We start from the raw sequence: 18,715 nt of genomic DNA on the forward strand, positions 1-18,715 counted from the left end.
GCATTCCATGTGGGACTGAGAGTTGATGCTGAGATGATGTTTCCCCTAGCAAGGATATCTAGAACTAGGAGACATAATTTTTGAATAAATCATAGGGAGATGAAGAATTTCACCTCTCTTTGCAATTCTCTACCCCAGACTTGTGGAGGTGGACACTGAATATATTTATGTCAGACTTTGACAAACAGTTGAACCACAAAAGAATCAAGAGGTAAGTGGAGAATGCAGAAAAGCAGTGTTGGATGAGATTGGACGAGCCATTACCTTGTTGAATGGCAGAATAAACGGAGGAAAAAGCTGGAAATATGCAGCAGGTCAGGCAGCATCTGTGGAGGGAAATAGTCTCCATGTTTCAGGTTGAGACCCTTCACCTGGACCCTACATCTAATCCAGTCCAGATGAAGGGTCTCAACCCGGAATGTCTACTGTCCATCTCCCTCCACAGATGTAGCCTGAACCACTGTGTTCCTCCAGCTGCTCATATTTTTTTACTCCAGATTCCAGCATCTGCAGTCTCTTATGTCTCTGATCTTCCACCTGGACCATTAACTGTTTCTCTCTCCACAGACGCTGCCTGACCTGCTGAGTGTTTCCAGTATTTCCTGTCTTTAGGTCAGATTTCCAGCACCTGCAGTTTATTTTAATTTTCAGCTATCACTGAATTGCGGTAAGGGGGTCGACTGAGCTGTTTCATATGTTCCTTTGTTTCTATGTACATTGCTCCTCCTGCCCCTGAGTACATAGCAGCATCCAAGAGGCAGAGCTGGGTGGGGACTGTCCGCGCCCATTGCAGCTGGCAGGAAGCCCCTGTCCATCACCTCCCGCAGAGGGAAGAGGCGGGACAAAGCTCGGGTCCCTGCCCAATGGTGGGGCGGGAGGGGCGGCGCCCGGGCGTGACGCCGCGCCCGCCATTGACAGTGTCCTTGCGGGGTAGGTCGGGAGACCCCGCCAGGCGAGGCGGCGAGCGCGTGAGCGAGCGAGCGGACGGACTCGGGGGCTGGGGGAGCCGCCATTTTGTGAAGCTCAGCGCCAGCGGAGGGGCCGAGCGAGCCGAGTCCGCCGCCGCCGCACGCCGGGAGCCAGGTGAGCACCGGCCGGCATCCCGCCTAACGGCCCGGCCCCCCGGCGCTCCGGGACAGACTGAGCTGCCGACTTGCCGGGCGCGGTGGGGTGCAGGGGGCCCGGGCTGACGGGGAGGGGGTGGGGGGAAGGGGAGGGGGGAAAGGTGGGGGGGGGGGGAGGCGACCGCGAAACTCGAGGTGTGTTAAGGGTGCGGTGCTAGGCCGCGGGGGCTGGGGGCCGGGCTGTCAGCCGCTGCCGGAGGGTAGGGAGGTGTGGGTCGGCCGCCGCAGTGAGGAGGAAGGAAGCCGGCTGAAGGCTATTGTCCGGCCCACATGGTAGGGCGGTCTGGCCAGGCTCCCGGGGCTTGGAGGGAGGGGTGGTCTGGGCCCGGCCCTGAGGCACCGCCGCCCGGGTGACCGATGCCCGGGCACGTGTCGGCGCCTTGCCCGCCGCGCCCTCGGGCCGCCTGAAAAGGGCGGGAAGGCCCGGCTCACTGCCAGCTGCCCCGGGACCGTGGAGGTGCCCCGCCGCTGGCGGGTGGGCCGGGGGCGGTGGTTGAGGCTCCGGGCCAGGGTAGGGTGGTGTCCGCAGACAGTGGCCGACGCCGGCCACACTGAACCCGTTCCCATTTTGCTGACCCCTCGACTGTCAGTAGCGGGCGGCCCGGCTGGAGGCGGCTCCCCACATGTTCTGAATCCCATCTGTGTCCACGTGTACAGATGTCTTCTGAAGCAATGGCGACCGAGCACATGAATGGGAATGGGATCGAGGAGCCCATGGAAACTTCCACTGCCCTCGTTCGGTCTGAACACTACCAGACTTTATTAACCACTGGTTTACCACGAAAGGTTGCAGACAAACTAGATGAAATTTATTTAGCAGGTATGACTTTATCAAAGGTATGTTATGTATTATCAGCTAATGTGCACCCATTTTGCTGTTGTGGTTCAGATTTACACATGGACTCCGTTCTTCCACAATTTTAAGCTTAGCTCAACCTCGGTACAGTTGAACATCTCACGCAGGAAAATAATTATGTCTACATTGCTGCCTTTCTATCAGCAGTAAGGGAAGTCTTGGGTTGATTTATCCCTATTTGCCTACTTATAGACAAATTTGTATTTAAGATTAATCTGAACCAGATCAGTCAAAATGTAGTGTCTTCTGTCTTGTACTTATTTGGTGGAGAATCCTTGGAGGAAAAGTTGAGAATTCATCATGCGGCCCAATAATTCAATTTTGTTTTAGTGCATTGCCAGGCATTGTGGACCCTGTTTCAATTCCTCATTTTTCAGTTGAATTGTCTCAGCCAGGGATGTAGCTGAGTCACGATCATCATCCTCAGACTGTTAAGAAAACTAAGGCATTGCTCTGATCCCTGTTGGTGTCCTGTGACTAATAACAGGTTAGCCTCAAAAGATGAGCATTGCTTAATGTTACAGCAGAAATAATTGTGATAATGTCATTCTAGTCAAAAAAGCATGAGCAGAAAGTATATTTTTTATATTAGCTTGTAATTTTTTTTACATTGTTAGCATCATTAAAGCTCCTGCTGCAATTTGAGTACCTTTATTAATTTACTGTCTATGAGCACAATGTTTCCAAAGAATAGCCAATATGTCACTTGGGGGATTTCCTTACTGCTGTTGGTAATCCGAAATTTGAAATTTTCACTTTTCTGGTCTCTATACACTGAGATTTTGGAGGTACAGTTCTTAGTTTTATAATGCTGGAATCATTATTATATTTAACCAATGCAAGGCTTAAAGGGTCCAAGCCCTGCATGATACTAGCATTTGAAAGTGACTTTTTTGTGGGGGCGTTGAAGTGTTCTTGAAGTGCTGAAATCTCAATCCAAGTGTTTTTCTCTAGATTGACCATCTAATGCTTTCTTAATCTCTATGATTCACCTCATGTCTTCTAAGTTGGAGCAAATATAAAAACTCAATGAATCTACGTTATCTTTTGGTCCAGTAGAGCTGTGATTTCACAATTCTCATTGTCTTACATTCCCTTTTTCCCTTTCTATCCTAATAACCCAGTAAGATTGTCAGATTCCTCTAGTTCAGGGGTTTTTGCTTACCTTTGGTTTTCATTGGTAGATGTCTTAAGTTGCCTTGGCTGAAATTCCTCCTTAAACCCTACTACCTATCTTTCTTTATTGAAGATTACCTTTGGGACTTCCATGACAAACTTGGTGAGTCAGGAGCTTGTTGACTGGTACTTGGGAAATTTATGTTGGGAGTGTACTGTGCCTTTTCATTCCAACAGAGTTAGAATTGTTTTACTGTACAAGTAGTAGCTGGGAAGAGGACAGGCTATACATACTGTCACAGTACTTGCTGGAAAGCTTTCATTACAAACAGAAACATGGCAGGAATAGGCCATTCAGCCTTTCAAGAATACTCTGCAATTCAGTACGACCATAGTGTATCTTGTATCTCAATATCATGCTCCCACTATACTTAATGATTTGATTTCTGCAGCTTTCAGTGGAAGAGAATTCCAGAGTTTCCACACTATTTGAACAAATTTCTCCTCATCTCAGTTCTGAATGTGTCACCTAGTATCCTGAAACTATGACCCCTCATCAGAGGAAGCATCATGGATATCTAGCCTGTCTAGCTGTATCAGAATTTTGTACATTTTAAGAAGATCTTTTCTCATTCTTAAATCTTGTCATCCCAGGAATCGGTCTGGTGACCCTTTGCACTCCCTCAAGTATATAATTTCTTAATTGAGACCAACATTCCACAGAATACTCCAGCAACAGCCCAGAATAATTGTAGCAAAATATCATTGCTTCTGCAGTCAAATCCTGTTGTAGTGAAGGCGAAGCTAGCATTTGCCTTAAAGGTTAAACAGCAAGAAACTGATCAGTTTTTGTAACATCCTTTAATGTGGTTATTCTGGAAATGAGAATATTTCTAACTATTGTATATTTAATTCCAGCAGAGCTGAAAGTGCAGCAGTTTTACAAGGTGAACAATACTGAATTGTAAGATCTTAGGAAGATGTTACTAAACTCCAGATCTTTTTTCTGTAGGCTTGGTTTCTCATAGTGATTTAGATGAGAGAGCGATTGATGCTTTGAGGGAGTTCAATGAGGAAGGTGCATTGTCAGTGCTACAACAGTTTAAAGAAAGTGATCTTTCACATGTTCAGGTAATTATTGTTTTCTTGTTCTCCAACAAATACAGATTGTGGTGATGTGAAATTGGAATTTTGTACCTGTTAATATAATTGTATTGTTTCTGGGGAGGTTTATAATTGGATCTTAAGTGACATCAAAATTGCACAAAACTTTATTTATACTTTTTTAGGAAGCACAGTGTTTTTGGAGCCCCAATACCATTATGCTAGTTATTTACTCAAATTTTTCGGAGCATATGTAGGGTTTTTTGTTGCACTGTGCTATGGGCCATCCCGAACTTATGAACACCCAACTCATGGACATCCATACATATGTCCATTCCTATGAAGAGCAGAACTAGTTTCCTCACCAACTTTAGTAATTGTTCTTATCGGTTTTGTGTGCTTTTGATGTCATTCATTACAATACTGCAGAGGTATGCTTACTATATTTAACAAATTTGTGTATTTTCTGACTTGTGCACAAAATCGACTTATGGACGTCTGTAAAAACGGAACCCGTTTATTGCCTGGGGACAGCCTGTAGTTGGGTATACTTCAAGTCTCATTGCAAGATACAGCATTGCTTCAATGTTATTTATTTGCAGTCAAGGAGTATGAGCTATGACGCTTTTGACCAAAAAGTTACATTTCTCAAACGGCATCTGGATGATCCTTTGCTAGTCATTGATGATACTATGCGATAACATCAGTAGTGGTTAATTTTAAATTCTGTTGGTTGGAAAATCCTTGGTGACTGATTTTATTAAAAGGTAAATCATCAGAAGTAGGTCAAGGAGAAGGCTTTTATTTAATTTATTGATTCTTTTTGTTTCTGAAGAATAAAAGTGCCTTTCTATGTGGTGTAATGAAGACCTACAGACAGAGAGAAAAGCAAGGATCTAAGGTGACGGATGCTAATAAAGGTCCTGATGAGACAAAAATTAAGGTACAGTTTTAACATTAACAATGAACACGATACTGCTTGATTGCTTTTTGCATTTTACTGCCTGTGTATGTCTTGAAAGAGCGCTGCTTTTAGAGTCATAGTCTTGTCGGGGAAAAGACAACTGTTGTACTTCTGGAGACTGCTGATGCGTTCAGACGTGCTGGAAGTTCTCTGCTACCTTTGGTACCTCAGTTGGTCCTGTCTCATCAGCTGAAGCCAATTTGCAGTATGCAAAAAGATTGTTGGGAGACAGTTGGGAAAGGGTTTTCTTGACCTAGGGACGCTGAGGGGCATTGGTATTGTCAGACAATTGGCTAAGTTAGAACGGGACAGTTTAGCAAAGGACTGTCTTTACTTGGTGGTATTTGCTTAAAACATTGGACAAAGTTCAGTGCAATTGCTTTGGTGACAGGTTTCCAGGCTAGATAGTGGTGGGATACTAATTTTAGCCTGGTGTTCCCTAACTGGCTGGCTATGTCAATGGAGATGCAAGATTCACCTTATGATGCTATTATTAGTTAGGCCAATGATAAATTGCAGGACGTACTTAATAACTGCAGACAAAATAGGGAAGTAATATTGACTTTCTCTTCATTTGTAGAGAGCAAAAGCTTTGAACAGGTGAGGGGGATGATTGAAATTTTGAGTGGTCTTGACAGGGTGGGTATGGAGAGGATATTTCCTTTTGGATGATCTAGGCTGTAAGGAATTGTCCATTGGTAGATAAATGAGCCAACATTTTTTGAGGTTTGAGAGTCCTGGGAATTCTTTGCCATTGAGGCATAATCATACAACATAGAAAGAGGAACACAGTCTGTGTTGACCGTTAGCCACACATTTACACTAATCCCATTGTATTCTCCCCATATTCCGATCAACTTCCAGATCCCATCACTGACCTACATACCAAGAAAATTTACAGTGGCCAATTAACCTATCCATCCTGCACATCTTTGGGAGTTGGGAGGAAAGTCATGTGGTCATGGTGGGAATGTTTGAAATAGGCTGGCACTCAATACAGATGGACTGGAGTTGGTGGGGAATGGTGTGGATGAGGTGCTCCATTTCTCCCCCTCACGCCTGTACCAGCAGTGACTTGGCCCCTGTACTCTGCCTGCTGGCAGGGTGGGTTGAATCAGTATATTTGGAATCGTTTATGAGAGCAATACGTCATGGAGCTAACCAGGGTGCAGGTTATCTTTGTTTAATGAGGTAGTTTTAGTAAAAGACCTTCTAGTGAGTGGTGACATGGTATGATAGAATTTTGTATTGAGTTTGAGAAGGAGAAAGGGTCAGAAACAACTGTGTTTAACTTCGAGAGTTAGAATGGAATGGGGATAGAGTTGTCTAAAGTAGACTAGGCCAATAGATTAGAAGGAAGGACAGTGGGCAAATAGATGTTTTGTTGACAACTTGGCAAAAATCTATCACGGGAGGAAAGGTTATAAGGGGGGAACTGAGGAAGTTAGGGAGGGTATTAAGTTGAAAGAGAAAAGGAGGCAAAAGCTTGCAGTAGACTTGATTAGGATAAATTTAGTGTCTGGTAAATGAGAACAAAAGCAAAAGAGAAAATAAACTGAGGTCAGATAATTCAGGAATATAAAAACACAGTAAGTGTTTCCTTAAATATGCAAAAAGGAAGAAAGAGGTCCAAGTTAACTTTTGTCTCCTAGAGAATGTTGAGGAAATGGGGTACAATGAAATAGTTGGGAGTTAAATAGTTTGCATCAGTTTTCGCAGTAGAAGGTACCATTGACATCCTATCAATATTGATTAATGTTGGGGATCATCACTGGCTCCATTAGAGAATTACTATTGAACAAACTAATGAACTAAAGAATGAAGTCTAGCTGAGTTGGTTTGAGTACATTTAGGACAACTTTCTTGAGAAAATCTTGATCAGAATGGACAGATACTGTTGTGTGCTAGCTTTTCATGTTTTATGCACAGGTAATAGGTTAATGGAATGCTGGTCCTTATTTGAAGGGGACTGGATTGTGAAAATAGGAAAGTCTTAAAGCAACTGCAGAAGATACTAGTGAGACCAAATCTAGACTAATGTGAATAGTTCTGGTCCCCCTATTTAGGGGACTGTTTGGGTTAGGATGATCTTGGGTGTGTATGGGTGGTTTGCAAGAAAAGATTAAACAGATTGGAGTTTAGAATGAGAAGTGATCTTCCTGAAATAAGGGGGCTAGACAGAGTTAATGGTAGGATGCTTCTTATGAAAGTCTAGAACAGGAGACTTTTGGCATAATGGGGCACCCATTTAAGACTGAAATAGGCTTTTTAATAGGTTGAGCCTTGAGCTTATTGCTACAGAGTGCTATGAGAGCAGAGTCCTTGGGTGTATTTAAGGCTGAAGTGGATAGATAGCTAATCAAGGGTTATGGGAAAGAAGTGGGAAAATGGACTTTATTGGTCATGATCCTGTTGAATGGCAGAGCAGACAGTGGGCTGTTTTTCATGAACTCTTAAATCCATCACAGATGGCAACTGCACTCATAATTTTTTCTGCTCTGATTGTCAATCTCTGCATGTCCCCAGTGATCCCTCTGCATGCTTGACAACTGTACTGCTCTGTCATCTGTGTCTTTCCTAGAACAGAACCACTGGGTGAGGAATTGAGTGGGGTGGTATCTGGCACTAAATGCTGAAGTCAAAGCTACAGCGGTGGTCTAGTTTAGAAAATCTACCATTTTCACAAAATTACAATTACGTAGGACCATATCTGTGTTTCTTTTATGTCTAGCACTTCGCCAAATCTCAGTTACTTATCTGGTGCTTTCAGGTGACCTTTTATATGTTAGCCTGGATGGTCATTTGTTAGCAAGCAGCTTGACTGGCTTGAATTACGGCTATCGAAAATCTCCGTATGTGGATAAACACTATTGGATACTGGAGCAGAGGGCTTGCCTGAACTACCCATCCATGGCATTGTAGGGCATTATTCCATCCAAACCAACTGAGCCTCTTATCTGTGTGTTTGTTAAAGATAGTCCCATTGTTTATTTTTCTTAGTGGGATTGAGATAGTTGCCTGCAACAATGTCATTAAATTCAATGTCTTAAATTTTCAGTTCCTGATTTTTTGATAGTTCATCTTGTTTGTGTTCCCTTAGGCTCTCTTAGAAAGGACAGGCTATACACTCGATGTTACCACAGGGCAGAGAAAGTACGGTGGTCCCCCACCTGATGCAGTGCATTCAGGTCCTCAACCTAACATCGGTACTGAGGTGAGCAATTGTGTTTACAGTGGATGTTGTATGGTGTTTGAAGAAATGAATGATAAAATTGTGCGTCTACGATGAGTTCTTAAATGTGAATGGTTGGTCAAGAGCATAAAAATGGTGACGTGCACTATTAAATATATGCAGAGAATATTAAAAGCGAACATTGTTGTTTCAGCCTTTGAAAGGCATTGTCTTTAGTAGAGATTATAGATGTGTTAATTTGCTTTAGAACATCCCATAGTTAGTATAGAGAGCCATTCTCACCGGTTCCTTGACATGAATGTTAAAGTAGTTGCATGTTCGAATGTTTCTTTTAAATCAATCCACTTTTGTCATAGATATTTGTAGGAAAAATACCAAGGGATCTCTTTGAAGATGAACTTGTCCCCCTTTTTGAGAAAGCTGGGCCAATTTGGGATTTACGCCTGATGATGGATCCTCTAACTGGTTTAAATCGAGGGTATGCTTTCGTCACATTTTGCTCCAAAGATGCAGCACAGGAGGCAGTCAAATTGGTGAGATTCTGCAATGGTTATGTATGCTATAATCTATTCCTTTAATTAGGGTTCATTAATTGACTTGGTTATCAATTTTCAGTGCGATAACCATGAAATTCGGCCTGGTAAACACATCGGTGTTTGCATTTCTGTGGCGAACAACAGACTTTTCGTAGGATCCATTCCAAAAAGCAAGACGAAAGAACAAATTATGGAAGAATTTGGAAAAGTTACAGGTGAAATTGATATGTTTTCATTCTATTGGCCAAATTTATGCATATTGTGCATTAGATAATCATGTAGTGTCAATGGCACAATTTTCATTGGTTTGAAGTGTGAAGGAGCAGGCAAACCAGCCGAACTTCGGTTAATTTGACAGCTAGTTCAGCTGCAGCAAATAGCTTGATTTCTGAAGCCTTCAGTTTGCATTACTGACTGAACAAACTACAGGTTTGATTTGGGTTATGACAGTTTATTCTGTCAAATTTTGCTAAGAATCTACATTTGGAATTGTAAGTGAAACCGTGGTTTGATTTTATGTAATTAGCAATAGTATGGGCTTGTTTTTATCAACAACATGGATAATGCTCTGTTAACGAAGATGCAGTTTGTGATGTGGCTGGATTTAGGCTTGTCATTAACTAATGAGTCACATGCTTAGTATATCCCACTTTCATTGATAGCGAAGATGAGCTTGCTGATTTTTTTTCCCCTTAATATTACCATTTAGTTATTTTCTTGTCCTGTATTGTAAAATGAATTATTTTTAGTTATATGTGCATCCAGTGACCTGGATGTGCAAGAGTTGAAAGTGAAGACAGGTGCCTGTGAGGTTGGGAGATAAATGATAGAGCCTGATCTCATCATCCTTGTAAAATGTGTACTTGAGATAAAAAGGATATCGCCAAGCTAGAGGACACATTGCAGGTTGGCTGGAATTATGTTTGAGTTACTGCAGTTCAGTTATTTTTCTCTTGCTTTCCTCTAAGCATAAGGGTGTGCTTGCCCTGGTTGATGCTATTTCCTGGCTGGGCTAGCTCCAGACTACATAAGTTGTGTGCTTCCTGAACTCTAGTGCTTTCCTTTCATTCTTCATAGATTTTTGCCCTACCTCACATTGGGGCAGTCCTTCTGCTGACCAAAAGGTCATCTATGCGGTCTTTCATTAGGAGAATAGCTCCCTGCTGATCAGAGACTCAGCACAGGATCTCTTCCCAGCACAAGTGGCCAGCTGCACTCTCAGAATGACTTTTTGACAGCTGGTAAGGTCTTGCCACTGAAATAGAGTTTTAAATGTTATAACGGTTAATAGTCGAAGGTTTGGGAACTATTGAAAAATTATATAAAATGCAATGCTAAAGAAAACACTTAAAGCACTGCTTATTGACCTAAATGAAGAGGTCTACTTTTGTTTATTCCTATTCATTTGGTATTGGGAAATGAACCTGGTCAGGTGTCAGATCTCTCAGTGGGTGAACATTTTGGTGATAGTGATCATAACTCTATCTCCTTTACGTTAGCACTGGAGAGAGATAGGAACAGACAGACTAGAAAGGCGTTTACTTGGAGTAAAAGGAATTATGAGGCTCTCAGGCAGGAAATTGGAAGATTAAATTGGGAACAGATGTTCTCAGGGAAAAGTACAGAAGAAATGTGGCAAATATTCAGGGGATATTTGTGTGGAGTTCTGCATAGGCATATTCCAATGAGACGGGAGTCACGAGAGGATACAGGAACTGTGGTGTACAAAGGCTATAATAAATCTAGTCAAAAGGAAAAGAAAAGCTTACAAAAGGTACAGAGAGCTAGATAATGTTAGAGATCTGGAAGAGTATAAGGCTAATAGGAGTTTAAGAAGGAGATTAGGAGAGCCAGAAGGGGGCATGAGAAGGCCTTGGTGGGCAGGATTAAGGAAAACCCCAGGGCATTCTACAAGTATGTGAAGAGCAAGAGGATAAGAGCGAAACAATAGGACCTATCAAGTGCAGCAGTGAGAAAGTGTGTATGGATCCGGAAGAAATGGCGGAGGTACTTAATGAATACTTTACGTCAGTATTCACTACGGAAAAAGATCTGGGGGATTGTAGTGGGGACTTGCAGCGGGCTGAAAAGCTTGAGCATGTAGATATTAGGAAAGAGGAGCTGCTGAAACTTATGGAAAGCATCAAGTTGGATAAGTCACCGGGACCGGATGAGATGTACCCCAGGCTACTGTGGGAGGCGAGGGAAGAAATTGCGGAGCCTCTGATGATGATCTTTGCATTGTCAATGGAAACGGGAGATGTTCTGGAAGATTGGAGGGTTGTGGATGTTGTTCCCTTATTCAAAAAAAGGAGTAGGGATAGCCCAGGGAATTATAGACCAGTGAGTCTCACCTCTGTGGTTGGTAAGCTAATAGAGAAGATCCTGAGAGGCAGGATTTATGAACATTTGGAGAGGTATAATATGATTAGGAATAGTCAGCATGGCTTTGTCAAGGCCTTATGAGCCTGATTGAATTTTTTGAGGATGTGACTAAACACATCGATGAAGGGATTTCATCAAAGCATTTGATAAGGTACCCCATGCAAGGCTTATTGAGAAAGTAAGGAGGCATGGGATCCAAGGGGACATTGCAGTGTGGATCCAGAACTGGCTGGCCCACAGAAGGCAAAGAGTGGTTGTTGAAGGGTCGTATTCTGAGTGGAGGTCGGTGACCAGTGGTGTACCTCAGGGATCTGTACTGGGACCCTTGCTCTTTGTGATTTTTATAAATGACCTGGATGAGGAAGTGGAGGGGTGGGTTAGTAAGTTTGCGGATGACACGAAGGTTGGGGGTGTTGTGGATAGTTTGGAGGGCTGTCAGAGGTTACAGCGGGACATAGATAGGATGCAAAGTTGGGCTGAGAAGTGGCAGATGCAGTTCAACCCAGATTAAGTGTGAAGTGGTTCATTTTGGTAGGTCAAATGTGATGGCAGAATATAGTCTTAATGGTAGGACTCATGGCAGTGTGGAGGATCAGAGGGACCTTGGGGTCCGAGTCCATAGGACGCTCAAAGGAGCTGCGCAGGTTGACTCTGTGGTTAAGAAGGCATATGGTGTATTGTCCTTCATCAATCGGGGAATTGAATTTAGGAGCCGAGAAGTATTGTTGCAGCTATATAGGTCCCTGGTCAGACCCCACTTGGAGTACTGTGCTCAGTTCTGGTTGCCTCACTACAGGAAGGATGTGGAAGCCATAGAAAGGGTGCAGAGGAGATTTACAAGGATGCTGCCTGGGATGCGGAGTTTTCCTCATGAAAGCAGGTTGAGGGAACTTGGCCTTTTCTCCTTAGAACGACAGAGGATGAGGGGGGACCTGATAGAGGTATATAAGATGATGAGAGGTATTGATCGGGTGGATAGTCAGAGGCTTTTCCCCAGGGCTGAAATGGTGGCCACAAGAGGACATAGGTTTAACGTGCTGGGGAGTAGGTATAGAGGAGATGTCTGGTAAGTTTTTTACTCAGAGAGTGGTGAGTGTGTGGAATGGGCTGCCGGCAACAGTGGTGGAGGCGGATACGATAGGGTCTTTCAAGAGACTGTTAGGTACATGGAGCTGAGAAAAATAGAGGGCTATGGGTAAGCCTAGTAATTTCTGGGGTAGGGACATGTTCGGCACAGCTTTGTGGGTTGAAGGGCCTGAATTGTGCTGTAGTTTCTCTGTTTCTATTTCAATAGGACTTCTATACTTGCACTGTTAAGGTGCAAGCTCAGGCAGATTTTTTAGCCTAAGAGCAAGGAAATGTGTGATTGGAGCTCAGTTTAACAGAAGGCTACATTTCGCCCCATGCTTGCAAACCCCAAGCTGGCCTGTTAAGTACTAGAGTTAGCTTTTAAGCACAAGATTGGAGCCATTTTTACAATATGGCAATCATGTTCCCAGTGAAAATTCAGTTTGGAAACTAGAAGTCTTGCTCGCTTGACATCCAGTAGACTCATTGCCAGATATGCAGTTGAGTGGAACCTGTTCTTGAAGTAGCTCAGAACAAAATATCCTTTTCGTAAATTAATGGTATGTTTTAGCAGTCCCTTTTGTGACTTGTCATCCTGATCAAATTGGAGGGTAATTGACTTCTTTTGTATCTCCTTGAGGCAGGAGAAATTTTGGGAATATTACTGATATTGCATCTTTATTTGTGTATCTCAATGTTTGCATTCTGCATGAGCTCTGAAGGAAACTGCTTTATCAGTAACTAGATAAATGTAGAGAGTGGATTTTTAAAAAGATATTAAATTTACTTTGCCAGAGGGGCTCACAGATGTGATACTGTATCACCAACCGGATGACAAGAAGAAGAATAGGGTTTCTGCTTTTGGAGTTTGAAGATCATAAATCTGCTGCCCAGGCCAGGCGCAGGCTTATGAGTGGAAAAAGTGAAGGTCTGGGGCAATGTTGTAACAGTGGAATGGGCAGACCCCATTGAAGATCCTGATCCAGAGGTCATGTCAAAGGTAATACTTAATATTATTTTAAATGTGACATTATAGTTTTATTGGAATTGTCTAACTTCAAATCCATGAACTTGTTCACTCTATGAAATTCAAACAGTGATGCCATCACTTCTAGTGATAATTATTAGGATCTCTACATAAGCTTTCCTTCCATTGATTTTGGTTTGCTCTCTGAAATGGAATCCAATCCCTGTTAGTGTCTGAGAGTCTCAAACTTGACCAAATTTCCACTACATGTCATGTATGTATATGTTGTGGCTTCCAGCACATGTTCAGCGGTGAATGGCTCACCTGTTTCCTCAACCATCTGAGTGCAGTTGTATAACCTCCATCGGATGCAACAACAGTTGACAAGATTCATTCTATTCGGGAGAAAACTACCTGCTTAATTAGAATCCCCTATGTTAGCCTAAATACCAAACTTTCCCTTTGGAAGTTTGCAATGCACATCGTAAAGGAGGCATTTGTACAACTCATTTGTTCAGTATGACAAAATTATGATATTTACCACCTTGAACATGAGTAAATTCACAGATACTGGAGTCTACCTGAATGGATCAAGTTCTTGGTAATGTTTGGTTTTGGGATGATGAGCGGCAAGTTTTATTTGCACTAAGCAGATCCTGAGCCATGGCTGCTACATAGAATCTAACCACATATCCATGACATTTAGGAACATTACCCAGATTTCCCATTGTCAACATGAGGTTTGCCTGGGTTTGAGGTGTTAGTCTTCCATCACTTTTCCTCAAATGGCCATTGTGGGAAGTGTTGGTCTACTAGCCAGCCGTAATCCCTGAATTATGGACTACCAACTGCAGGCACTTGAAAGCAACAATGTTCTCTGCAAAGTTCTTTTAGACACAAGTAAATCAACATTAGTGTCTTGTCATGGGCTAAAATCTTAGGTTCTAATTGTACTTACTGTGGATCTGAGGCCAGGCCATAATATTTGCATGCCTTCTGCCAGATGCAGGAACCATGCATGTTATTCTGAGTTCTCGCACAAGAGATTACCGAGTGGGTAGAGGAAGTAATTTGCTGGTGTTCTTGGAATCATTGAAGAGGTGTCATTCCCACTGACTGCTGGGAATCCTGGCCCTTGAGCTTTTGGGATGGCATTGAGAACTGTGGTTCCAAGTGTTGAGAGCATGTGAGCCCAAGGTAATTGGCAAGAGTGTGCCACCTCCCAAATTCTCCATCCCCTTGCACCATTTATGTCAGTGTCTGGTCTCCCACTTGCTTCATGAGCCACGTCGGAACCATAGGAATGGAGTGAAAGCAAGTGAAACATCAGGAAAACATGGAGTCACTGCTCACCAGCAATTCACTATCACCCACATGCTGTTCAGAGGCTGGGTGTTTTGAGAACCTTTTCTCCATACATAAGGCAAAGTGAAGAGTGTGAAGATATGCATCAACATGGCAGACCACAGCTCTGACAGCATCCAGGGCAAGGTGGCATTTTATGGACAACCATAAACATTCCCACCCTCCATAGCTTGACATACAAAGCTGCCCTTGTGCACATCAATATACCCATCTATAAGATAAACTTTGCAAACTTTCTATAGGTTCTTAAACAGCATTTACTAATTTCAAGTCTTCTTTCACTATCAAGGCAGGTAATAGGGTGTTCCCATGGGTCACCACTATCAGCAAGTTCATTCTAGTTTCAAAATACATTGCCAGCATTTCATTGTTGTCGGATAAAAATCATGAAACTTCTCACTGATTAGCATTGTGGGTTTACCTACTCTCACCTCTTGGACAATAGTTCAAGATACCTGCTCACCACTATTCCAGGCAATATTGGCCTTCCAGATGGTGACCACATGAAAATATAATGTACAGTGTGGGGGGGGGGGGGGGGGGGGGGGGGTGGGGGGGGGGGGGGGGGTGGGGGTGAGGAGTTGCATTCTAAAACTTCTACAACATTGGTTCTGTATATCCCTCATGTTTAACTTGCATCTTGAGCTATGTACTTGTGTACTGGAGCATGTCTTGTTACTTAAAGGCCTTTTTTTTTTACTTTTTACTGATATTGTTTTTACTTTTGTCCATGGTGATCAGTGGAAAATGTTTTCCTTTGGAAATAATTTAAGTACCTCTTCTCAATCACAGGTAAAAGTGTTGTTTGTTCGCAATTTGGCCAGTACAGTAACAGAAGAATTACTAGAAAAAGACCTTCAGTCACTTCGGCAAACTGTAGCGGGTGAAGAAACTCAAAAGATTATGCGTTCATTCACTTTGATGAAAGAGATGGTGCAGTAAAGGTAAAGATTCAATGTAATGCATATGCAGCATCAAGTGAGAGCAGGAATTTGTCATAATCCATGCAAATGATAATTTGACTAAGCTTGTTTATCTATTTAATTGTTTGTATCCAATAGTATGTAAATGCATAAAACAGTTATATCTGCTTGTCTATTGTAGGCATGGCTGAAATGAATGGGAAAGATCTAGAAGGGGAAAATATTGAAATTGTTCTTGCTAAGCCACCAGACAAGAAGAAGAAAGAACGGCAGGCTCAGAGGCAAGCTGCTAGATCTCAATTGTAAGTATATCTCATGGTTCAGATGTTTGTAGTTTTAAATCCTGTTTCAAATCTGATAAATTATAGTGAGCTGTTTTTCCATAGAAGTGTTTGTTTAAAAAGTAATGATTTTGGTGATGCATGGAGTCTGGGTCAGATTCCAGCCTGGTGGCAATGTCCAGTTGTAAATTCTGTTGCCAAGTCAGAGTGGTTGGTGGTGCATCAGCTATATTTTTAATAACTCATTGAAAGCGCTTTCAATCTGGCCACTTGCACTTTAATTATTTGCTTGAGTCATGTTGTAAGCATGAATCCTTTCTCCACGAATCTGGTGCATTTCAGCTGCTGATTTCGTCTTTGAAATTTGAAACTTTTTGCTCATGATCTGTGGCAAATTATTTATGGCCAGCAGATGGAACTAGTTTAGTTATTAACTGGCATGATTCTAACTACAAAAGTAAATTATGTATCATAAATATACTTTTAAATAACTGTTTTGAACTCATTCCTATTCCTGGTTGAGGTTAGAGTCTTTAAAGAATATAGCTCCTCTGTTAGGTGCTGATTTCTGCTTCCTCTATCTTGCCCTCAGTTAACTGTAGAAGAGCATACTCTTACAAATGTAATATTCTATGAATTTCTCACACTAGATTCATTGGGCTCTAAATCAACATTAAATTCAAATTAAGGATAGAGGCATATGCATGTTGTGCCATTTGGTTTGATTATGGCTGATTCTACCTCGTGTTATTTGGCCTAACTTTGCTCTATATCTCATGTTGCCTGATGAATGGATGTGCAATAGCTGGTCCATCAAATCAGTCCTATTGGTTGGAACATAGTAGTGAATATAGACATCATCCTAAACCCATATAATCTGAGGGATAATCCACAAAATGGGGTATTCTGATCAATCTGCTATCAAGGTCTGTTGCCTTGATTGAGATGTTGAGTCCAAAGCTGAATGCCATTTTCACAATTTGTAGGTCTGAACGGCTATGTACAACTGTACAGTTTGATCCTCTTGGAATGATTGCTTTTTATACCCCTGCACTTTTAATCATTTTTTTTAAAGCATGAACTGTTACTTTCTTTCAACACTGTTCTTAACCTATTTGTCTTGAAGAAAAAAACAAACTCCATCCATCAGTTTCACCTGCTCGTTCAGTTTATCTTGTACATTTGTAGCTGTCCTTGTGCTGTGCACTTAGTTCTGTTTTCTTGATAGCATCTATTTATAATTTTACAGTTCTACTATTGTACCTAATGTTGATGACCATAGGAGATATGTTTCCCTATTGCCTCTGAGAATCAATATCGGGAATAATGGTGACTCATGAAGGCATGATAGTAGTTCTTGAAGGATAGAGTGAGAAATGAAAATACCACTCAATCTGCTTGCTTACAGCTCAAAAGTTCCATTTACTATCCATGTGAACGCTGGTCATAATTTATTAAGAATAGGCCTCTGCTTTTCATATTTTAAAAAAACTGCTTATCAAAATAACTGAACTAATAATGCCTTCTATAAATCATATCTTTTTAACTCCAGGTATGAGGATTATTATTACTACCCACCTCCCCGCATGCCCCCTCCAGCTCGAGGCAGAAATCGTGGAGCCAGAGGAGGTTACAGCTATTCATTAGATTACTATAGTTATGAAGATTACTATGATTATTATGGCTATGATTATCATGATTATCGTGGAGGATATGAAGATCCATATTATGGTTATGATGATTATCAAACGACTACTAGAGGAAGAAGTGGCAGAAGTGGAAGAGGTGCCCCTCTTGCCAGAGGTCGTGGAGTTCCCCAACCACGTGGAAGATCTGGATTCACACAACGTGGTCAAATGGCAGGGAGAGGTGCTCGTGGTGCAAGAGGGGGTCCCCAGGCACAGCAGAGAGCCCGCGGGGTACGTGGTGTGAGGGGTGGCCGCGGTGGAAATGTAGGAGGCAAACGAAAAGCTGATGGGTACAACCAGCCAGATTCGAAGCGGCGCCAGACCAATAATCAGAACTGGGGCTCCCAACCTATTGCTCAGCAACCGCTCCAAGGTGGTGATTATTCTGGTAACTATGGTTACAAATCTGAGAACAACCAGGAATTTTATCAGGATACTTATGGGCAACAGTGGAAATAGGCCATTAGGGTTCATAACATGACTGATAGGTTGTTTGAACTGACTTCAAAATACAATTGGCGTTAAATCTGATTGGCTGCCGCTAGTTAATTGGTGACATCTGGCAAGAATCCCTTATGTGCAGATATGTGTATATATTTTTACAAAATATTAACTTGGACTTGACAGCACTGATTCCACTTGACTGGGAATGGCTTTTTTTTTGGAAATTTGGCCAATTGAATAAAGGCATTTCAGATAGTTTAGCAGAGGTTGGATATAATTCATCGTGGTTTTGACAATTTTTTTTTGGAAATCCGGCTTACTACTAAAATCCTTGGCCTCAGTGTATGTATATTACTGGTAGTTCTGTTTCCATGACTTTTAAATGCATAAATTTTCAAATTAGTTTGTTGCTTTTTTTCCTGAATTTCTTGTATTTGAAGTAACTGACGAAGCTGTATGTTACTAACTTACATTCCCAGGAGTAGGCAAGTTGACCTAAATAAATTTGTTTGTTGTTGACTGATTTCAAATTACTACCAGTTCTTTGGTTTGGCTATTCCAGAAGTGACACTTTGTCAAGTTCAGTCTTGTATTCTCTATCTACTGTTAATGTCTACTTCAATAAAATTTCAAAATTCTCAAACAGCATGAATTTAACTAAATTCCATTTTGTTGCATAAATTTTCCTTTGACAAATTTTT

At 42.0% G+C, this 18,715-nt stretch overlaps 1 protein-coding gene across 1 annotated transcript; it reads left to right on the forward strand.

Moving 5' to 3' along the window:
• The first annotated feature begins 920 nt into the window (after nt 1–920).
• Nucleotides 921–18,715, forward strand: LOC127568545 (heterogeneous nuclear ribonucleoprotein Q-like). Its single transcript, XM_052012427.1, is given in 15 exon segments — nt 921–1,083; nt 1,782–1,944; nt 4,109–4,227; nt 5,036–5,143; nt 8,265–8,378; nt 8,714–8,890; nt 8,973–9,108; nt 13,142–13,193; nt 13,195–13,264; nt 13,266–13,346; nt 15,471–15,527; nt 15,529–15,573; nt 15,575–15,635; nt 15,783–15,903; nt 17,435–18,715. Coding segments are annotated over 14 exon segments (1,899 nt in total). The 5' UTR covers nt 921–1,083; the 3' UTR covers nt 18,030–18,715.

Source organism: Pristis pectinata, chromosome 3 (genome assembly GCF_009764475.1).
Source record: "Pristis pectinata isolate sPriPec2 chromosome 3, sPriPec2.1.pri, whole genome shotgun sequence".
Taxonomy (NCBI): Eukaryota; Metazoa; Chordata; class Chondrichthyes; order Rhinopristiformes; family Pristidae; genus Pristis; species Pristis pectinata.